General features: G+C 56.5%; 1 protein-coding gene across 2 annotated transcripts; it reads right to left on the bottom strand.

Annotated features, from left to right (window-relative positions):
• Positions 1-1759: 1759 nt before the first annotated feature.
• Positions 1760-22401, bottom strand: XKR5 (XK related 5). Of its 2 annotated transcripts, XM_041753650.1 has the most exons (7): positions 22309-22401; positions 20672-20855; positions 13495-13679; positions 12420-12629; positions 10377-10546; positions 5460-5571; positions 1760-3246 (listed from the first exon to the last, which is right to left on the bottom strand). In XM_041753650.1, the coding sequence occupies exons 1-7, from the start codon at positions 22364-22366 to the stop codon at positions 2108-2110; spliced, it is 2058 nt and encodes a 685-aa protein (XP_041609584.1). In that variant the 5' UTR covers positions 22367-22401; the 3' UTR covers positions 1760-2107. The 2 variants fall into 2 exon arrangements, with proteins under 2 accessions (XP_041609584.1, XP_041609585.1); XM_041753651.1 differs by lacking the exon at positions 22309-22401 and having other exon boundaries at positions 13495-13645; positions 20672-20767.
• Between the last annotated feature and the right edge of the window lie 571 nt (positions 22402-22972).

The raw sequence follows: 22972 nt of genomic DNA, 5'->3' as shown, positions 1-22972 counted from the left end.
GCTGAGCTGAGCTAGCGGCTTTCAAGCTACTACTGAGGGGCGCCTGGGCGGCTCGGGCAGTGAAGTGTCGGCCTTCAGCTCAGATCAGTCTCAGGGCCCTGCAATCGAGCCCTGCTCAGCGGGGCGCCTGCTTCTCCCTCTCCCAGCTCATTCTCTCTCTCTCTCAAATAAATAAATATTTTTTTAAAGCGATTACTAATATTCTAGGGAGAGACGCATAGCCTCTGATGTCTGGGAGCTGGGCCGGTGCCCACAGTCAGGTCACGTCTTCTGTAGGAAGCACACGAGGTCGGAATACCTGCCGCAGACGAGGCCGTGCAGAGACGGAGGTAGGAAGCCCTCACCCTCCGAGCCCTTTCTCCGACCGGTCCCTGGGCCACCTGCAGGGGTTCACATCCCCTGGCTGAGAGGGGCCACGTGCGCCCCCCCCCCCCCCCCGGTGCTCTTGACCTCCAGGGCCTTGGTCCTTCCTTCTGTGTGTCTCGCTGGTGCCCCAAGGACCCTGACCGCAAAGACTGAGACAAGGGGTGTGTTGAGGTGGAACCGTCTGTTCAGTCGCTGATTCAAGGTAGCGAGGGCATTCGGTCCCTGCTGGGCTCCTGCACGGGGGGGCGACAGGCCAGATATCCTGGCTCAGAGAAGCGCCTTCTCCTGCCCTGGGCAGAGTCCCCAAGGCTGCAACCCACGCCTTCCTGACAAAGAGCCTCCCCTTGAGCAAACCCTACTCAGCCCCCGCCCCGACCCTGAACTTCTCACCGAGATCTCCTTCCACGTTTCTCTCTGCTTTGTCCAGGGTTAGCAAGAATCCTGCTAAGTCGACGTGAGTAGAAGCCTCGCGCTGGAGGTCCAACCACTGTGCGCACCTGGTCCAGCTCCCCGGGCCGTCCCCAGGTGATATGGGGCCCTGGCCTGCCGTCGCCCGAATCCTCTCTGGCTGCTTTAGCCAGAGCCTGGCCCTTACCCCTCAGGAGACTTCCACCCCCTGGCCCCTTCCCTGCTCCTTGGCTGTCAGGCCCTGACCGTCCACGCCGTACCCGGGACAGAGGCCCATGTGGGCTTTCCTCTTAACCCCTTACTGCAATAGTCCTTGGTAGCTTCTGCTTTTGAGGCTGTCCAGCTCTGGTTTCTCTCTGACACCCCTTCCCGGGCAGCGGCCTGGGGCTCCTAGGGCTACCTGCTGTCCCCAAAGTCCTGAGCCACCGTCTGCCATCCCTCATTGGCGTCCGTGGCCAGCAGCAGGCATGACGACAGCCTGGCCGCTCACTGAGAAATCTTCCTATGCAGCCTCTTGGGGCCTGAATAGTGTCCCTGGACCCAGAGGTGTTCGGTCAAGGCGGAAAAGACCACCCGCCGGCAGCGCCCCATCGTCCGTGTCTGCACGGCCTCCTGCGTCTGTGGGTTGGGACTGTGCTTTTCAAACTAGCTCAGAAGGAGGCCCACGGAGAGGACGGAAACGCCCGTCCTCAGGAACCCATTTCAGGGGAGAGCTGAGCTCACAGGGAGCCTCACACATGGACCAGAGCTGGGGGACCGTGTGGGGGTCAGGGGAGGAGAGGAGCCCCTTGACTCAGCTGCCGGCCGGCTGGCCTGGGGGAAGGAGGCCTGCATATTTAGCGAAAAAAAAAAATAATTTTTTTTTCCTGCTAGAGGATTCTCAGGATATTTGCATTTTCACTTAGGCCGATGATTGTAAGCACCGCTTTCTCCTCTGCATCATCCTCCTACGAGGTTTCATGGAAGAATGCAGGGAGAAGACGTCTTCAAGAGGTTAATGACCACTCAGTGTCAGGAGAAGGGAGCAGTAGTAAGAAGCCGGATGGAAACAGAACCAGAGTTCTGCTCAGGCTTTGCCTTTGAGTTTCCTAGAAGCCACAGCAGCAAAAGTAAAGTGAAATAAAATAAAATAGGATCATACGGTTCCTAAGAGAAGCAGGCAACTTTGACCCGACGCCGCTCTGTGTGACCTCCCCCGACTCTGACGGGCGGGTGTGCCTGTGCACACGTGTGTGTGTGTTTGCAGGGGAGCTCACAAATGGCCTGGTCCAGTCCCTCGGGCTCCAGTTGTGCAAACCGAGGTGCAGAGGGGGATGCGCCGGGGGTGCGGGGGTCAGAGATGGGATTCTCGGGTCTCAAGGCCCAGCGGGTGGCCGGCCTGCTGTCCCACCCGCCGGGCCGGGCTCAGATGAAGACACCCGGCCAGGTGGTGAGCCTGGCCTCCGGCTGCAGCCCCGCGGGCAGGCTCACACTTGGGAGTGGACGTGAGGCAAGGCTGGTCTGTGGGCCACAGGCTCCGCTTTGGCAGTGACAGCGGTTCGGGAAGGTTCCGGTCCGTCGTGGGCTCCCGCTGCTCCCCACGCTCCGAGCTGCCTGGGGCTGTGCCCACGAAGCTTCTAGAGGGGCCCGGGCGGAGGATCGGGCTGATGTCGGCCACGGCGGCAGGAAAGGGCCGAGGGGTCGGCCGAGGTGGGGACCGTGGCCTCCTGCCCGGCGCGCAGGTGTGCAGAGTGGCCTGCCCGCCTTCCTGCTGTGGGGACGGGCCCCCCTCGGCCGTGGCACTGAAGTCCCGCGTAGAGCCCTCCGGGCTCTGCGCTCCTGTCCGCGCCCCCGCAGCCCTGCCCTGCAGGGGAGAAGCTGCGCCGGCTCCCTCGACCGGGCGGCCCTGCGTCGGGGCAGGTGGCAGCTTCTGGCCAGGCGCTTGGTCGTGCTTGTTGCCGGCCAGAGACGCGAAACTGGACGCTTCCAGCAGGTCGGCTTCTGCACTCAGGAAACCTGGAAGGCCAGAGCCTTTCTCCGAGGCCTGGGGGCCGGGGGGTGACGGGGGGAGCTCTTGCTGGGAAAACAGGGGCATCCCCTGCTGCGTGTAGTGCTGGCCCACCCCCCGCACAGGGGGACCAAAGCGGCCAGGACTGTCTTCCCCAAAGGCTGCGTTGATCTTAGACATGTTCCCCGTTTTCAGGGCAAGTTTCAGCAACAGCCAGTGATGGTGACTGAAGAAAGGGTCCTCCCGAGCGGTCAGGCTCTCCAGCCCGGCCTCTGGGGGTCCCCACTGTGGGCCGGGGGCCCTCCCCAGCGCGGTGAACTCGCCGCCGTCCTCCTGGCCTGTGCCCGGGCTTCCCCGTGCTGGAGCCGGGCCCCGGGGACAGGACTCCGCGTCCCCTCCATCCCCCGCGGCGACGCCACGGCCCCGCCGGCTGCCTGCAGACTGAGGATGGAGCAGCCCGTAGGAAGTTACCAGAGACACGCTACCTGGAGAAGGAGACAGAGAAGCGCACGTGGTGACGCTGTGTTGCACCCTGCATCCTCCCCGCGGCTGGAGAATTCCAGAGTCTGGAATCCTGGACAGAGGAATATAAATGGGATCTGCAACAGCACCGTTGGGGGCACCTGGGTGGCTCAGTGGCTGAGCATCTGCCTTTGGCTCAGGGTGTGACTCCAGGGTCCTGGGATCCAGTCCCGCATGGGCTTCCCTGCAGGGGGCCTGCTTCTCCCTCTGCCTGTGTCTCTGCCTCTCTCATGAAGAAGCAAATAAAATCTTTAAAAACAGAAAAACAAAACAAAACAAAAAACCCCAGGACTGTTGTTGGAGCATCAGAACTGGATATCTGGGGGGAAGTTAAGGAGGCTCCAGCTACTACAAGCTGCAAATGTTTCTAAACTGAACCAAGTAATAACAAAGTTTAATCCTATTGATACCATGACTTCTTTCTCTAGGGCAGCTGTAGCTGAGCCTTCTGGGTGCGTGTGGGCACAAGTGCACCTGTGTGCGTGTATGCGTGTGTTTGCGTGCGTGTCATGTCCAGTAGAAATGCTGATTTTGCTTTCAAATAACTGGATCAAATACTCAGAATGCAGCCATCCACATGCCAGCTGATGGAGTCCAAAACTGGGGGGGGGGGGGGGGGAGGTAAGGAATAACCTCAAAAACAAGACCCAAGGAAAGGTCAAACATATCCATCAAAAACCCCATATCAAGGAATTTCCATGAGCAGCAACAACACTTCCTTTGTGCATAAACATCTTAATCACATTGTTGTCAGTTTAATTTATTTTGATCAGAAGTGTTGACTACGGCAATAATTTCTTTAACAGAGCATTCCAGTAACCTCCCACGTTATTTCCAGTTTCCTGTTGTACTAGATCAAGTGCCTGGTTTCAGGGCGCTCGTTATAAACAGCATTTCTTGCTGAATTACCTGAAATAGAGGCGGGCAGGAGCCGCAGGGGGGCTGGCAGACTGCGGTGTGTGGAGCTGGGGGGCCCCGAACAGTGATCCCTCCGATCCTGCCCGAGGGCTTTTGGGGGGATGAGGCGGGGGGGGGGTGACAAAGCAGGCCTCCAGCGGGGGCATGGAGACAGCCTTCCCACGGAGGAGTGTTGGCTCCGCGGTGACCCCTCCAACCACTTCCACACATGATTCTGAATTCTCACCGTGCCGGTGGGGAGACGGCTGCTTCTTTAATAATGAGCTACCCGAGGTCAAAAATTTGGGCAACTCACCCCCCTCCTCAGGCAAGTCCAAGTACATGCATTTAATGAGTAGCCTTTCTGCGAGGCCACGTCATTCACAGGGCTCTGGGCTGCAAACCCAGGCTGGCATGCAGTAGGTGCTCAATAAATGTTGGTCAAGGGGGGGGTCAGGATGTGAGCCAGGGCTGCCTGCTTTAGAGCTTGAGCACCTTGACAGTAGCTCACCCACCACCTCAGGCCGTCTGGGCCCCCAGCTGACCTTGCCCCGGGCTCCCTGCTCCCTCTGCCTTGGGTTACTGAGAATGAAAACATCTCTCCTCCCTCTTTAATTTTTGTTCCCCAAGTGCAGAGGGCGGCTCCCTTTCAAGCTTACGCTCGTCTGTCAGCCAGGGGAGCACAGGGGGCTGGGTACCCAGAGTCCTTCATTCATAAAACTGAGCTAAGTATCCAAGCCCGCCAGGCACCGTCCTGGATGCCGCGCGGGAGCAGCGAGTGAATCCCTCGTCCGCCGCCTACAGAACGTCTGATTAGGGGACATTACCTAACCTCCTCTGTGCCACCCTCCTCAGGTCTGACCTCGGCGTAATGCAGCACCCATGTCCTAGGGCTCCTGTTGGTAGGTTGCACGTGGTGTCACTTCTGGGGACCCCTGCTCTGTCCCTCCCCCAGGGCTAGGATGCTAGGGTGGAAGGGACAGGAAGTCTCATGCTTGACCCCAGCCAGAACCCCGGGGACAGGAGGCCCCACCCACGAGTCCTTTAGGATAGAAGTGGACAGTCTGGGTCTAGCGGGTCCGAGCACAGTCCAGCACGGCACAGGAAGGCCGGGCTCAGCTCTGAGGCCCTGGTGCGGACATCCTGCAGCTCCCTTTGGTGCTTTGCACCTGACCCGTCCCTCCCCCTGACCCCCCTGAGCACATTCCCACTCTTAGAGTTAGTGCACTGTAGAGTTGGCCGGAGGAGAGGGGAGCAGGAAGGCGACACCGGGCCTTACCAATCAGAAATCCAGATGAGACTCCAGCGATGGTCCACAGGCTGGTCTGGGAGGCGCCCTGGAGAAAGTCGGTGGCCAACAGCAGAAGGACGATGTTCTCCAGCAGCATAATCTACGAGACCAAAGGGAGAGTCAGCACCCTGGTCGGGTGCGTGTGGCCTCGGGGACAGTGTCCCTCAGCCTTGGAGGCTCTGTCTGCGATGCCCGCCGGGGTGATGCCCACGGCCCACCGGGCTCCCCAGAAGCAGGGCCAAGGTCTGAAGGAGCGTCTCTGGCCCCAGTTCTCAGAGCAGGTCACTAAAGCATCGGCAGAGTCATGATGCACGGGGGATGCACGGGCGCAGCCCCCGAGGCCACGGCGGTCCCCTCCCCGCGTCAGGCAGGGCGGAGGGAGGAAACAGCCACTTCCAACCACACACATGTCACGTCCGCACCTTCACTGTCCCCGTGTACCAGTTTTATAATGCGATCATCGCACGTATCTGCAGGGCTCACCCTGCCACTGCGCTCCAGTAAACTAGCATCACAAACTTCCAGAACGACGTTGGTATTGCTTTTTCGATTATTTGCCGCTTTAAAGGTAAATTTGGCCTCAATAAGGGAGGCTCCCCCACTGGCCGAGCAGGGAGCCTTCGCCCGCCGTCCACCACGGTACGGCGGCAGCTTTTACAGAAGGCTCTTGGCCCCCCTCGGCCAGGCTGGCTTCTTAACTTGGGTTTCTAGTTCGGCTGTTTTTTTTCTTTTTGTTTTTTTGTTTGATTGATTTTTTAATATTTTATCTATTTGACTTTCCTGGAGTTAAAATGGTGCCCATGAACAACCACGCAAGGCTTTCGAAGACTATTCACGCCCAAGGGCGTGACAATTCAATTTTTCTTAATGCCTCGTACATGGTGTATATCATCTTCTTTTTTTTTTTTTTAGGATTTTATTTATTTATTCATGAGACACAGAGAGAGAGAGAGAGAGAGAGAGAGAGAGGCAGAGACACAGGCAGAGGGAGAAGCAGGCTCCATGCAGGGAGCCGGATGTGGGACTGGATCCTGGGTCTCCAGGATCACGCCCTGGGCTGAAGGTGGCACTAAACCGCTGAGCCACCTGGGCTGCCCTAAACATACCATCTTCTAATTATGTCCATTTTATTTCCTTATTCTGGAAAATATTCTTATATATATAAAAACTGGAAACCAGGGGCACCTCGGTGGCTTGGTGGGTTATGTGTCTGTCTCTTGGTTTCAGCTCAGGTCATGACCTTGCAGTCAAACCAGGAGAGAATTAAAAGCGTTATGAAAGCGACTTAACCATCCTAAGAATGCCCACTCTCCCCAGGCCTCTGGGGCATGGGTGGCACCGTCTCCAAGGACCAGCAGGCATTATTTCAGTACTGAATGCCCCTCTCCATCGGCCCCATCCCTCTCTACTCTTTAAATCAACTGCGCAGCTCATCAGCTATCTGGTCCCGCTGAGTCACATTCTTAAGTTCGTCTCCAACCTCTTGCCATTTTCATAGTCGTGATCCTATAGCTCGCTGTCTGGGTCCTACGGTTTCCTCTGTCTTCCATTCCCTGTCCACAACCCCTCCTCCACGCCACTGCCAGATGACCTGCTTCCCCTCAGGTCAGACCTTGTCATCCCTAACACACCTGAACGTAGCCCCATCTCACCTTGGGGTGCTCAAGACCCCACTCCTTGATGGTGCGGGCCATCTTGTTTACAATGAGTCCCCAATTTTCCTTTCCAGAGTCTGTCCTCTTCCAACATGCTGCCCCCACGATGACTGTGCTGGCTAACGTCATGGGCCAACCCGCCTGGGCTGAGGGATGCCCGGATGCTGGTAAAACGTTATTTTGGGGTGTGTCTGTGCGGGTGTTTCCATTCGAATCCGCAGACTGAGTAAAGAACATGACCCTCACCCCCTCAGCAGTACAGGGGGGCCCCGTCCAATCTGTTGAGGGTCCGAATAGAACAAAAAAGTGGAGGAATGACAAGTTCTCTCTCTTCTTGAGCTGAGACATCCATCTTCCCCTGTCCTTGGTCATCGGAGCTCCCGCTTCTTGGTCTTTTGGACTCGGACTGAATCACACCACGTTTTCCTCGTTCTCTGGCTTGCAGGAGGCAGGTACCATGGCCTGTCTCAGCCTTCAAAATTGCATGAGCCAATTCCCCTAATAAATCTCCCCCTACCTCTGTCTATAAATCCTGTTTGTTCTGTTTCCCCGGAGAACCCTGACCAACACAGGGACGTTCCACCGATGAAGACTCCCTGACGAAGCCTGACGCAGATAGGCATCGCTAAGCCCTCTTCCTGACTCGGCCTCAAGCCTGGCCTCTAAATCCTGCAGTCACGTAGCACGAATGCCTTTGTCGGCCTCCCTTCCCCCACCCCACACACATTAAGAGACTTGAACAGTCACACAGCTCCCAACAACTCAAGGCTGCATCCCTAGGGTGATGAGCTGGCCCCAATTAAGCCTCTGCCTATCTGTGTTCCAGCCGAAATCCGGTGAGAGACAGATAGGCTGTGAAGCCCCCCCGTTAGGTTAGAAAGCTTGTGCTTACAAATCCTTCCTCTGCCGTCCAGCCCTGCCTCCTCAAGGACCTGCGGGCTGTCTCTCTGAAGCACAAACATTCCAGATCACCCTCCCCGCTTGGGATGGGGATGGCTGTGGGGAGCACCTTGCTCTAACTTGCAAGAACACTGCCCCCCATCATCAAGATATGCATGTACACTACTTCCCCCCAAGCTCCCTGAGTCTTTATTTTGCTTCTGCAGCTTTGCCCCCTTCTCCACCCTTCCTTCAGGCCAACCAAGCTCATCTCCCGAGACCAGCTCGAATGTCCCCTTTTGTAAAGCCTTCTCTGATGCTCCTCTCTCAGCCTCTTATGTTCCTGGGGTTTTGGGACCATCACTTCTCTGGTCACAGAGGCTGCATTCATGGGTCTATGTTTTTGGGGCCACGGAGGCCCGATCTGCCCACACTCCGGTCCCTGAATCTGTTTCCAGCACACGGAGGAGGCTGTACATGCACGAGGGAGCTGGTAACAAGGGCAAGAGGTCAAACCTGGCTTTCCAGGGTGTTCCCAACTCATCCCGAGGCCGGTCTCCCCCGCTGCAAGGGAGAAGGTAAGGGGAGGCCTTCTCAGTGAGGCTGCCCGTGGGCACCACCTGGCACTGCTTCTGAGGCACTGATGCCAGGGCCCCACTCAGACCCGCTGGGCCAGAATCACTGGCAAGGCACCTGCGATCTACATCCAAAGCTCCCTGAGTGCCTCAGACCCCCGGTCAGGCTGAGAAGTGGGGCTCTGAGGCCCTCCTGGCTGGAACACGCTTGGCTGTGCTTGCCCGGCCATGTGGCCTGTTGGTTATGGCTGGCTTCGCAGCATCAGACCAGCTGCACTGGAACACTGCCTCTGTCTCACTAGATGCTGGACTTTGGTGGTGGTTGTTGTGACAAGAATCAAAGAAGACTTTATTGATAGAAGAGTCAATCCGCCAAGAAGATGTAACAGTTATAAACCGATGTGCTCCAAACATCAAAGGTCCTAGATTTATTTATTTTTTAAAATTTTTTAGTATTACTTTCAGGTAGAGGTCACTGGTTCATCAGTTTATTTAACACCCAGTGCTCATCCCGTCACGTGCCCTCCTTCATGCCCGTCACCCAGCGACCCCAGCCCCCCAAGCCCCTCGCCTCCAACAATCTTCTGTTTGTTCCCTACAGAGTATCTCTTGGTTTGTCTTCCTCTCTGATTTCGTCTTGTTTCGTTTTCTTCCTCTCTTCCTCTATGGTCTTCTGTGTTGTTTCTTAAATGCCACACATGAGTGGGATCATATGATAACCGTCTTTCTCTGATTGACTTATTTCGCTCAGCATAATACCCTCAAGTTCAATCCACGTCATTGCAAATAGCAAGATTTCATTTTTCGGATGGCTGAGTCATATTCCGTTGTATGTATAGACCACATCTTCTTTATCCTTTCATCTTTTGATGGACTTCTGGGCTCTTTCCACAGTTTGGCTATTGTGGACACTGCTGCTATGAACATTGGGGTGCAGGTGCCCCTTCACATCATTACATTTGTAATAAATACCCCATAGTGCAATGGCTGGGTCATAGGGTAGCTCTATTTTCAACCTTTTGAGGACCCTCCACACTGCCTTCCAGAGTGGCTGCACCAGCTTGCATCCGCACCAAGAGTTCAAGAGGGTTCCCCTTTCTCTGTGGATGCCTGGCTTTTTACACCTCAGTTTCTGCATCTGTAAAATGGGTTTCGTCTCATTGAGTATTGTGAGAAATAAGACAGTTGATGAGCTTAGGACGTCGTCTGGTGCATGATGATCCTGCCCAGAACATTAGCTACTACTACTGATTCCATCATTACTCCCAGGGCCTGAAGACGAGAACAAGAAGCCGCAGGAGGGTAGGGATAAGTCCTAGCACAGAACCTAGAGAAATTCACCTGCTTCATACTTTTGTTGAGTGAATCAGTGAAAGAAGCAGCCCAGACCTTCCTGCTTTGACCTTGGGGACACGGTTTCCGTTATTTAAGCAAAGCCACTAACCATTAAAAGCAGAGCTGCTCCAAGCTTCCAAACCCATCCTCCTTAGAACGTGGATTTCCAAATACTCTGCAGTATTTTGGCTTTTAGAACAACAACAACTACTACTACTACTACTACTTTCTCTTTGCCAGCACAGCACAATTTACCCCAAAGAGGGTACTCATGGATTCAGAGCTTGTCATCTCTGTTCAAGACAGTAATTCCTTTTAGAATTTTTCCTAAGACCAAGCTGTTGCTGGTCACAGATAGGCGCGCACGACTACACACACTCACACACACATGTACTCGGAGCACAAAAAACCAGTAAAATCAGGCATCAAGAAAGCACTTTCTCGCTTTCGCCAACACTTGCCGTATAGAACATGGCCATCCGGTGTCTGGACGGGCTGTCCCAGAAGTTGAGGTAGCAGAGGATGTACACGGCCCCCACGAGCAGATTGAACAGCCTCCAGTGGCAGGTGCTGTCGATGACGTCACTCTGCTGGGCCACAAGCCAGAAGGTCATCACCAGCCAGTGGGCACCTGGAGGAGGCGGGCCGAGGGCGTCAGGGTGCGGGAGAGGAGGCGGGGAGGGGGCGAGGCAAGGACACCGTCCTCTCTGCTCTGACCACACCTGACTCGGCCTCCGGGAAGGCCGCTCAAAGCTCAGGGGAGATTCCAGGAGCATAGCAAACCAATACCTTTTATCTTTGCCCGGATTATCTCATTTGAGCCTCATAAAGGGCAGGGAACTGATTTGGGGATGAGAAAACAGAGACCAGCTTCAGTGACACCTCCCCATCGTTGCTCCCGGGCGCCCAGCACTTCTAGCTCCCGGAGGAGACCGAACCTCGAGGCTCCCCAGGTGTTTAGTCACTGCTTTGAGAGCCAACGGCCTCTGCGTCCCAAGGAACGGGCTGCACGTGGGCCAGCTGTCATGTTCATTCCTGTATTTTAAGATGAATAATATCTCCCTGAAGTCTGAGCTGAATTTTTTTAAAAATGGGTAAAACAGCTAGTCTTTCTTTGGGAGCACAGTTTCAGGAGTTTCTCCTTTCTGCCGACAGGTGTATTCATGCTCATTCGGGGCTCACGTCGGAACAGTTCTCAACGCCTCCTGTCCTCTTGCAGCACGAGCACACCGTTCCTTCCTGCACAGTGTACTCCCTGACGGCCAGAGGAGACAGCTGTCCGTGGCAGGGGACCCCCGGACCCCTGCGGGGCTGCTGTCTGCACCCGGTGCGTCTGGACTGAGCTGGGGGCGGGGGGCTGGCTGGGTGGAGATGCCCTCCTGGAAACAGAGAGGAGGCCCCAAATCCGGCATTCAGAAGGACTCCTGGAGGGATTTCAGAAGCTACGGTTTGTGCTGTCTGCCGTTTATGGGGTCAGGACAGGCAGGACCCTGTGCCTGTTTCTCTATAGGAAAGATTCCAGCCAGTGATCCAGAGCAGGGTCTCCGAGCAGGCACCACGGCAGCTGCAGGGGGGCCCCGGGGCGGGCCGGACGCCGAGGGCTGGGCTATCTAGATATGGGAGCAGGGGCGCCTGGGGGCTCAGTGGTGGAGATCTGCCCTCGGCTCAGGGTCGGACCCTGGGGTCCCGGGATCGAGTCCCGCGTTGGGCTCCCTGCAGGGAGCCTGCTTCTCCCTCTGCCTGTGTCTCTGCTTCTCTCTGTGTCTCTCATGAGTAAATAAATAAAATCTTTAAAAAGAATAAAAAGTGGGCAGCCCAGGTAGCTCAGCGGTTTAGCACCACCTTCAGCCCAGGGTGTGATCCTGGAGACCCAGGATCGAGTCCTGCATCGGGCTCCCTGCATGGAGCCTGCTTCTCTTTCTGCCTGGGTCTCTGCCTCTCTGTGTGTCTCTCATGAATAAATAAATAAAATCTTAAAAAAAAATAAAAAGCTATGGGAGCAGATCCCCAAAGACAGGCACCCATGCTCCTTACCTCCCTGGACACCCGTGGGGGCCAGAATCGACCCCATACTCCTGAGTCTGGACTGGGCCCGACCACTCTGATGGGCAGAGGGCGGCGGCAACCGTGCTGACCCACGGCCGGGCCAGTGTGAAGGGACTGGGAGCCTCCCGTCGCGTCCCCCTAGAATTCCCAGCAGCCACGTCACAGCCCCGCGGACTCTGCTGCAGAGAAGGGGCCCAGGAGGCACCCCAGGGCACCAGGCCCGGGAGCCGAGACGCCGTGTGCACAGCAGCCCTGGGAGTGTGCACGCCGTGTGCACGGCAGCCTCCTAGGAGTCCAGACAGCCAGCATCCTACCGCACCCACCTGCGATGCCTCCAGGTGCCCGGTGAGCCCCCCAGACCCGAGGTTCCTGGTCACAAACGGTGACTTTAAGGCATGAAGTTCTGGGGGGCGGTTTGTGACGCTGCAAGTGACAGCTCGACCGGAAGCGCCACTTACCTCCAACCACCAGGACCCAGGCGTGGTAAGCTCTGGAGAAGAGGGCCAGGCTGAGGACACGGGCCCCCAGCATGCCCATCCTCCAGAGCTGCTGGCAGAAGAGGGCAGCCCACGGGGCGGGCAGGCGGCCCGGCTTCAGGAGGCCCGCGAGGCGAGCGTAGCACACCAGAGCCCAGGACAGCGCGGCCCAGGAGCACAGGGCGCTCACCCCTGCAAGGGAAGCAGACGGCTAAGCTGCCGGGAAACCCGGCTTCGCAGGGGGCGTCCCTCACCAAGCACCCCGGTAGCCAGGTAGCAGGACAACTCTGTGCACAGACGCGGGGACATGTGGGAGGTCCCTCCTCTGCAACGCGGTGGGCGCTGCGCCCCAGCAAGCGAGGGGGCGCTTCTTTCCTGGCCCCCGATGTCTCAGCCCAAGCAGCCGGACAGCCCTGAACACCGTATTCCCTCCCCCAGGTGCCTACACAGGAGCTTTAGTCCCAGAAATAAAACCAGGACATAAATGGTGCCAGGCCCCACAGTAAGGACGACAGGAGGACCGCGCAGTCATCACTTTTATGTATGTCATGTAAGCGCAGGCAAGAGCAGACACTCAGCACAGAGAAGGAGGAGGAGGAGGAGGATGCTGGGGGAGAATCGGGAAGTGCCCAAGAGAAAAGAAGACAGAGAGAGAGGCAGAGCGAGGCTTCGCCGGCGCACATGCAGGCTGGACTCACGTCTGCGGGCCAGAGCCGCTCTGTGTCCACGAGGCTCTCGGGGCCCAGCACCTGGCTGCACCCAGAGGGCAGGGGAGAAAGGGACGTACTGGCCCCGTAAGGAGCAGAGTGGGCCCCTCCCCAGGCTGTTTTCAAGGTAACGCGGCCACCTACACTTTCTGCTGTGTGGACGGACCCCACACAAGGGCTGATCCCAACCACCGTCTCCTGCTGCTGAGTGCGGGCTGCCCTCTTTGTCCCAAGCAGGGGCCGTCTTGGAAGCCTAGGCCTCACTAGTCAGGCACCCACTTCTAGTCCCCTCCAGAGGTCAGAGGGTCTGGACTTGGGGTGGGGGGGAGCGGGGGGTGAACTCTTCTCACCTGGCACCAGCTCTGTGAAGTCTGAGGCGAGGAAAACATGCGTTTGAAGCAGCAGGTGGGGCCCGGTCTGCATCAAGGCTTCCAGAAGGCGGAGGGCAGACAGGTCGGCCTCCTGCAGCAGCAGCTGGTCGTGGCGGGAGGCTTCCCCCTCCTTCGACAGAGCGGAGGACACAGTGTCCCAATGCCTGAGGAAGAACGGGGGCGGGGTGCAGCCTAAACGGGAGGCCCCACACCCCTGCCTGCCTCCTGGCTGCGAGACGTCGGGCATCCCATTGCACGAGCTGCCCTGTCTCCACAGCAGGGCCCCCACCTCGGGCTGCACCCTCAAGTCGTCAGGCCTAGCCCAGCTGCGTGAGGGCCATCCTGCTGCGGGGGGCTGGCCGGAGGCCCACTGTGCCCCACGTGGGGGGGAGGGCGGGGGACGGAGTGGCCCGACCGGCCTGCCGGGGCTGCCCCCTCCTAAACTCCTCTGGGAAGCTCTGCTCCGGGAGATCGGGGGACAGCCTCAGGAGGGGGGCCTCTGGGGGGTCAGCGGGGCTGGGTGAGGGCAGCAGGTGTCCCCTGATGGGAGCAGCGCCCGTCCGAGGGGGAAGAGCGGCTGCTGCCCTTGGCGCTCTGAGCCCCCGCTCACACGCCCAGGAAAGGCCACGGGAGCACCGGCAGGGTCACCGTCCGCAGCCCAGGAACCGGGCGCTTCCGTCCTCCGGGCGCGAGCCCCCCGCCTGTTGTACCGCCGTGCGTGCGTGTGCACACGCCACATCCCTACGTGTGTGTCACCACGTGCGTGTGCTGGAGGAAGGAAGCGAAGTGATGCAGCTCGGGCGACAAGGGACCGCCGGGGATGGCAGGAAGGGCCAGGTGAAGGCGGACGGAGACCGGGCGGCCGACAAGCAGAGCTGGGCTTCCAGCCTCCGCGGCACACTTGTGTGTGGGAACCGGTCCGGCGGGGAGGACACATGTCCTCGGAAGCGAGGCAGAGAGGGGCCCGGGTGATGGTGACGTGTGAGACTCGGGGACGGGCAGGCAGTGGCTGTGGCTGTGCGTAGGCCTGGGTGGCCCGGGGACACCGCGGCGGGACAGTGGGGGCGCACGCACAGAGCCCGGGGACCGTCCCCACTCAGGGGCCCGCAGGAGAGGGAGAGGCAGGAGATGCTGGGGGGACAGACGCAGGACGCAGGGAGCGGGCGTGGGGTCCTCATCAAGGTCCACGGGAACCGGGTGACGTGCACGATGCCAACAGGAGGCTAGGGCGAGCAGGGTCTCGTCTCCGGAGGCAGGCGGCCCAGAGGCCAGTCCGCAGCGGTGCGGCTCGGTGGTCACGTGCCACGGGGACACAGTAGCCCCCCCAGGCCGGGCCACCTCCCTATGGCCGAGGGAAGGACTCAACACCAGGGAAGCTTGGGAAGGTTCCCGTTTCACTCTGCTTCCCATACACCCACCCCGGGACCTGTGGCCGGGCTCCCGAGGCTGCTGGAAGGGGCGTGGGTCCCCACCCCCTGCCACCCCAGGAGCCGTGTAGCGTCCGCCAAGATGAAACCACCGCCAGGCCCACTCGGCGCCGTGGACCTGCGGCTGTGGCGCAGGCTCCTCCGTGGTGCACCCCCGGCCGGCAGCGCGCTCAGGGCAGGGCCAGGGCTGCTGACCACACCTGGCCCTGCCTCTCCCAGGGAAGAAGAATCGGAGGGAGCTCACCGTAGTCGCCTGCTCCTGAGTCAGAGCAGGCTGCACCTTAAGGTCAGCTGGAAAGCTCCCCCCAAGGGCCCCCTTGGACTCTGGCTCTGCCCGCGACAGGCCCCACTCTGATCCCGGGCCAACGGGTCAGGGGCCAGAGCGGACGGGGGTCCCCTTTGAAAGGGGTTTAACCCTGGTTCCCAGGGCTCAGGAAAGATGCCCCAGGAGGAATGCTCTTTTTCATGATCCGGAATCCCAGAGTGAGCGGATTTCTTGCTGAGTCTTTGAAGCCGTGATCTCTGACACAAACATAATGTCAAGAGAAAACCCCAACAACGAGGACAACAAAGAAGGTCCCGAGTAAGCATCAGGGGCCGCAGCTTTCCCTCCAGGCCCGAGCCATGTGTTCTCCCGAGGTAGCTGAGGCCTTGGCCCGCTCAGGGGGCTTTGCCACCTGCTGGAGACCGCAGAGGTAGGCCCAGAGGAAAGGGGACACGCCCACGGGGGGAAGGAATTGTATGCCCGCGAAGTTTAAGACTTCCAGTTGTATTAGGAACACACGCTCTAAACGGACCTTTGGAAACACAGTAATTAACCCAAGTCTGGACGGAAGCTTCTCAGCAAGCTCTGATTCGTCCTCAGAATCAGATTCGTCCTTTTTGCTTAAGCAAAAAGCCACATGTACCCGCTTCATCCAGAACAGTCTACCCCAGGCTGCAGCTTGAAGAACACGCATACTTCCCTCCATCCTCACGCTTTTCCGCGATGCTAAACCTGAGATAGTGAACAGCTCGAGGTCTTGGCTATGGCTGTTCCTTCTTTAAATTTTGTTGTTGTTGTTATGGTAAAATGCCCATAACATTTGCCATCTTCATCATTTTAAGTGTACGGTTCAGCAGTATTTATGATTTATTAAATTAACATAACTTAAATCGACACTACAATTGAATAGGTCCTTAATAATTTGTAGTCATTCACCGTGGTGTGCAACCCAGGCCCACCAACCATCTCCAGAACTCTTCTCCTCTTATAACCCTGACCCTCTGCACCCATCAAACATCAACTCTCCATCCCCCTCTCCCCATCCGCACTCCAGGACCTAGTGTCCTCCTGCCCTGACTCACACACTCGTGTTTAACATCACGATGAGATCGAAATACCCCCCCCCCCCCCGCAAACACTGTTCTAGTTTCTGTCTTAGTGACATTGAGTACCCCGAGGACCTCATGTAAGTGGATTATACAATATTTGCTCTTCGGGACTGGCTGATTTTGCTTGGCATAAAGTCCTCAAGATTCACCCATGTTGTAGCACGTTTGTAGAATTTCCTTCTTTCAAGTCCTTAGGGAATTCCACCCAGAAGTGGAATGGCTGGATCACGTGGTAATTCTGTTTCATGTTTTGAGGAGCGGTCCTACTTCCTCCCCCGGTGGCTGCCCCGGTCTGCGTTCCCACCAACAGTACGGGAGGGTTCCTTTCCTCCACATCCTCACCGACACCTGTTGTGTCTTGCCTTGTTGATTTTAGGTGATAGCTCACTGTGGTTTTGATTTGTATTTCCCTGAGAACGAGTGATGTTGAGCACGGTAAAAGTATTTTACATACTCTTAAATATTAAATTTTTCCTCATCTATGCCGAGCTTGCCTTCCTTACAGACCCTTAATGTTCACCTCATCTTTCTTTTTAAGAACTTTCAGCTTCTGCTAAAGAAAAATTTCTAAACCAAGGCAGGTCCTAAGGTTGGCATGAATTGGGTATTCCTTGATCACTTCATGCTGAGGTTCCAAATGAATTTATAGGCTTCAATATTTTTTTTTAAAAGATGCTGGGACCATGTAGCATTATAGTGGAAATATAAACACCACATGGAGAAAAGTAGCTGCCTTTGTTTAAACAAGTAGTCACTAATGGCACGGTCAGTTGAATAGAGTCACACTTAATATATATATGTATATATATATATATATACATACATATATATTATTTGGAATAAATATTATTATTGGAATAAATATAATAATATAAATAGCAAAACATATATTATTATCTACATATTATTTGGAATAAAAATACATGTTTTCGGTGCTTATATTTTTCATAAGCCACTGTGCCTCAAGAGGTTCATGTTTTGTTGGTTTTTCTATTATTAGTAGCTGCTTCTGCATTACATTATGAAGTCACTTAAAGTGATCCATTCTTAAATGCTAGGATTCTGCAAAAAGCAATTGTTTTGGCTCCTCCTACAGGTGCTTTTGCAAAACTGCACTTTCCTGAAACATCTTTGCAGGCCCTGAAGAAAGTCCTGCAAAATTCAGGGTGGATTTGCTTAAAGACAGCATGTCACCCAGTTTTCTTGGTGGGAACCCAAACAGCCAGATCTTGGATGAGGAACAGATCAGCTGTTTTCTATTTCAGATTTCAAAGCTTTCTTCTAAGGCAGTGGATTTCTGTTTGTGTGTTTGGTTCACTTTTAAAATTTCAGAAACGCTGCAAGCCATGTAGCTTCTTGTGCCTGCTGGGCTGTTTATAAAACTTGGAGCCATATTTTATTTTTCTCTTCCTTCCCCTATGCTCTTTGGTTTTGTTTCTTAAATTCCACATATGAGTTAGATCATACGATAATTGTCTTTCTCTGATTGACTTATTTTGCTTAGCATAATGCCCTCTAGTTCCATCCATGTCCTTGCAAATGTTAAGATTTCTCTTTTTTTGAAGATTGAGTAATCTTTCTTTTTTTTCTTTTTCCCTTTTTCTTTTTCTTTCTTTCTTTCTTTCTTTCTTTCTTTCTTTCTTTCTTTCTTCTTTCTCTTTTTTTCTTTGTAAGATTTTATTTATTTATTTATGAGACACACACACACAGAGGCAAAGACACAGGCAGATGCAGACTCAATCCCAGGACCCCGGGATCATGACCTGAGCCAAAGGCAGATGCTCAACCTCTGAGCCAACCAAGGGCCCCGATGCCTGAGTAATATTTCATTGTATATATATCACATCTTCTTTATCCATTCATCTGTCAGTGGACATCTTGGATCTTTCCACAGTTTGGCTATTGTGGACACTGCTGCTATGCACACTGGGGTGCAGGTGCTCCTCTGAATCACTGTATCCTTTGGGTAAATACCCAGTAGTACAACTGCTGGGTCAGAGGGTAGCTCTATTTTCAACCTTTGAGGAACCTCCACACTGTTTTCCAGAGTGGCTCCATCAGTTCACATTCCCACCAACAGTGCAAGAAGGTTCCCCTTTCTCCACACCCTCGCCAACATCTGTCATTTTCTGACATTAATTTTAGCCATTCTGACTGGGGTGAGCTGGTATCTCATTGCAGTTTTGATTTGCGCTTCCCTGGTGCCGAGTCATGAGGAGCATTTCTTCATGCGTCTGTTGGCCATGTGTATGTCTTCTTTGGAGAAATGTCTGTTCATGTCTTCTGCCCATTTCTTGACTGGATTCTTTGTGTTTTGAGTGTTGAGTTCGATAAGTTCCTTATAGATCTTGGATACTAGACCTTTAGCTCATCTATCATTTGCAAATATCTTCTCCCATTCTGTCCGTTGTCTTTTGGTTTTGTCGACTCTTTCCTTTGCTATGCTTTGGGGATGGGGTGATTGGGTGCTGAGCATTAAGGAGGGCACGTGATAGAACGAGCATTGGGCATTACATACAACTGATGATGAGTCTTTAAACTCTACCTCTGAAACTAATAATACACTGTATGCTAACTCACTGAGTTAAAAAAAAAAACTTAGAACCAAATTTGTGGCTGTGAACAACTGTGTATTTTCACTTTATCCTGTTTTCTGACATATCATTACTGTTTCTGACTTTTCTCATCTTTTTTTTTCCCCTTTCAAATTATGTAGATTTTTAAAATTCCCCTTATTTTTTAAAATAAAGAGAGATACAGATGACTAGTTGTTTTTCCTGAAGCCTAATTTTCATGACTCTCTTCCTGTATCCAACTTTAGTGTTAATACATATCAGAAACACACAGCACCACTTACTAAATTTGAGGGAGCATGGAGAAGAAAAGACTGTGGAGTCACAGGTGGACACCACAGAGTGAATACAGAAGCATCGTGGGCCTGAGACAGCCCCATCCCAGCGGAAGGCACTGGATCAGAAGGGCCCTTATATAGTCCCAGAAGGCAGACTTCTCGGGCAATTAGTCTGGAAGCTTCTCTCAAGTGACTAGCATCCATTCAACTCTCCTTTTGAGTTATCAAATGTTTGGTTATTTGTCCTCAAGGGCACCCCAGCCCTTAGTGGGTTTCCTACTAGGCCGGCCTGAGCGAAGGGGCTGACAATCTCTCCTGTGGTAGAAGGTGCCCAGTAAGGCATCAAATCTTTGATGAGTCTGAGGCAAAAACCATCCTTGCTCTCCTCCCACAGGTAAGAGCTCCATCTTTTCAGAGGAGCCACACTGCTTGGACACAAAGGCCCAGCTTTGGGCAAAACTGTTGTAGTTACAGATGTGCTTTTGGTGCCTTCAAGAGATGGAGGGGTCCAGGTCTGAGGGCCAGTCCAATCTGGGGTGGTTGCCCAATGTCTTTATTAGAAGCGTCCTCTACCTCCTATTTGAGATTCTATGCTGTATGGAAAGGAGTCATTCCTTCTTCAGATTCAGCTAAGAAACCAGAAAACTTATTTCAGTTCCTCCAGAGAAAGCCTTGGGACAGGCTGAAGGCATAAGTCACCAAGACAGCCGATAGCATAGCCTGAGGGCTAACGTGTGCTGACTTCCCGAACACCCTTCCCATCCTGGGCATCTATGACTTCATGAACACGTGAGCGGCATGGCCTCAATAATCCCCAAACTCTTCTCCCCTTTTTTATTCCTGACAACTATGGGATTATGAGGTGGGCTAAGAGCTGAAATTTGCCATTTAATAAACTCACTGGCAGACCTCTCCAGACACTCCAGGTACCAGGGATCTGGGTTCTCCCAGTGAAAACAGGATCGTACCTGCAGAGGTGAGCCACAGGTAAGGAGATTGGGCACTAGGCCCATTAAGGCTGCTCTGTTTATGAAAAAAAAAAAAAAAAAAAAAAATGGGCCTGGCTCCTAGATGGCTTCATCCTGAAACAAGGCCTTGATGCAAATGTCACCAGGCCAGCTCCATGGCCTAGTCTGTGGCTAAATCCATGTCACCTTCTTCAACCGGTAGCAGGACTTTAAATACAAATGCCCTAAGCGAGGCACTTTCTATGGCTCCAAAGCCTTGACCAATAAAATGAAACAAGAGGAAGACAGAATTTGGCTCAAAAAAAAAAAAAAAAAAAAAAAGTTTTGAAGGGTCACAGCTGCTTCTGGGAGGTGCTTCCTGATGACAGAAATGCTCAAGGAAGAGGGGATGCCTGTATGCAAGCGGGGGTTCAACGTGGGGGCTTTGGGCTTTCTTCCAACCCTGAACATTGATGACCCTTGGGGCAGGATGCATGTGTTCCTACTGCATTTAGGAAATCACGCCCCGCAGGTGAGAGGGGGCTGCGGGCTCTTACCGCTTCCACACGCCAAGCTGAAGGAGGTGTAGCAGGACCAACAAGCCATGACCTTGCTGTCCATCTGCCCGGAACCACAGGTAGCTCAGAACCTGGACCAGGCAGCCCGGCAGCAGCAGAGCAAGGGCCAGCCAGCCCCAGAGGAGCTGTCCCGTGGTGAAGTAGTGAACCACGCAGCAGAGGCCTGTGGGCCGAGACGGGAAAGACAAGCGGGTGAGCGGGAGGCGGGAGGGGACACTGAGGGACCCGCCAACTCTGCCCCCCCAGCACCAGCTGGGCTCCCACTGACCCAGCCCAGAAGCAGGCAGTGCCAGCTGGCGTTCTAGACGGGTGTGAGGTGGAATGAAGGCGCCAGGGCTTTCCGGGGGTCCCAAAACACCAGACACCACGGTTGCAGACAGGGGCTGTTGGATTGTGTAGGATAGCAAGCACAAAAAGTACTTGGCACCTGGTATGTGCATTTAAAAACGCTAATCCGTCTCTCTGGGGATTTATTTTTTTTAATTTTTGAGGCTGCTAGGGCAGGGCAACATAGTGGACAGAGACAAATGTAGGTTAGGACCTGCACTCCCAATCCCTGACAGTGGGGGAGGGGGGGGCTTGTGGGCGCGCAGCACTGCTAGATGCACAAATCACTGTACTCCTTTCATAGGATCGTCTCTTGGGGTTTCCAATATTAAAGTTTAAAATGGATTTATGGGCACATAAAGCTGGGAAAGTAGTGGAAACAGCATTGCCCAGTAGAAACCCTGCAGCTCTGGATGGGGGGCCCGGAACGGCCAGGCTCTGCGCCGGGAGTGCTGGCAGCGGCCTTCCTGCTCCCCTCAACACCCGCTCCCCGAGGTAAAGCAGGGTCTTGGGCACAAGAAGCCTGTGGGGTCACGCCCGCCTAGGCCGAGCAGCGAGGAGGAGGCCTTAGTCGGTGCTAGGCGGGGAGGGATGGAGAGGACAAGGTCTGCGCGGCCTCTGGGCCTCTGGGCGGGTGCTGCGGGGAGGGCCCCTGTGGTCCGGGGCCTGCGGGTCGGCGCGGGGCCTCTGAACCCCTGCGGGGCGCCCCGGGCACCCACGGGGCCAGCGGTGCCAACTGGAGCCCGCAGCGCCCTGGCACCAGGCCACTCCCGGGGAACGTTGAGGGCAGGGCCCGGGCCCCAACACGGGCCGCAGGGGCGCGGGGGGCGGTGGGTGAGGCTCAGCAAGCCCCTGCCCGCCCCGGGACCCGCGGAGGCTGGCCCTGCAGCAGGGAGCCCGGCGGGGGCCTCCTCCGCGGCGCCGAAAGGGTTACGGAGTTCAAACCCGAGGGGGCGCTAAAGCCTGGGGCCAGCGTGCGCCGGACGGCGCGGCCCGGCCTCGGGGGGGGGGGGGGGGGGGGGGGGGGGGGGGCGGGGGGGCAGGGGGCGGGGGAGGGGGCGGGGGGGCGGGGGCGGGGGAGGGGACGGGGGGGGGGACAGGGGGACGGGGGAGGGCGACGGGGGGCGGGGGAGGGGGCGGGGGAGGGCGACGGGGGGCGGGGGCGGGGGGGGGCGGGGCGACGGGGGGCGGGGGAGGGGGCGGGGGAGGGGGCGGGGGCGGGGGGACAGGGAGCGGGGGAGGGGGACAGGGGGGCGGGGGCGGGCGCGGCCGAGGCGCCGGGCACTCACGCGCGCTCTGCTCCGCCGCCTGCAGCAGGGCGGACAGCCCCAGGGCTCCCGCCCGCATCCTCCGCGCCGCCGCCGGCCTCACCCCGCCCCGCCCCCGCCGCCCCTCCCGCCCCGCCCCCGCCGCCCCTCCCGCCTCCGCCCCGCCCCCGCCGCCCCTCCCGCCTCCGCCCCGCCCCCGCCGCCCCTCCCGCCCCTCCCGCCCCCCGCCCCGCCCCCGCCCCCGCCCCCGCCGCCCCTCCCGCCCCTCCCGCCCCCCGCCCCGCCCCGCCCCCGCCCCCGCCGCCCCTCCCGCCCCCGCCCCGCCCCCGCCCGCCCCCTCCCCGCCCCTCCCGCCCCTCCCGCCCCCGCCGCCCCCGAGGCCAGGGCGTTCGCCGCCCCCGTGGGGTCTCGCTGTAGGGCTCGCACCGCTTTAACCCGCCGCGGCGAGGACCGCCCCGCCCCACAAGAGCCCTGTCGTGGAAGCAGCCACCGCTGAAGAATTTGCCGTCTTGGAGGGGGAAGGGTGGGACCACGCAGGGCGCCTGTGAGCGGGGGAGCCCGCAGACCCCGCTTACTCTCCGCTCACCGAGACCAAGCCCCAGGCCGGACCCCTCGGGTCCCGGCGCTTACCGAGGCTCTGCTGCCTGGGAGGCAGGCTCCTTCGGCCTAAGGGGCTCCTGCCCCA

The sequence above is a fragment of the Vulpes lagopus genome, chromosome 4 (assembly GCF_018345385.1).
Source record: "Vulpes lagopus strain Blue_001 chromosome 4, ASM1834538v1, whole genome shotgun sequence".
NCBI lineage: Eukaryota > Metazoa > Chordata > Mammalia > Carnivora > Canidae > Vulpes > Vulpes lagopus.
The sequence above is the reverse complement of the archived record's forward strand: the minus strand, read 5'-3'. Positions and strand labels throughout refer to the sequence as shown.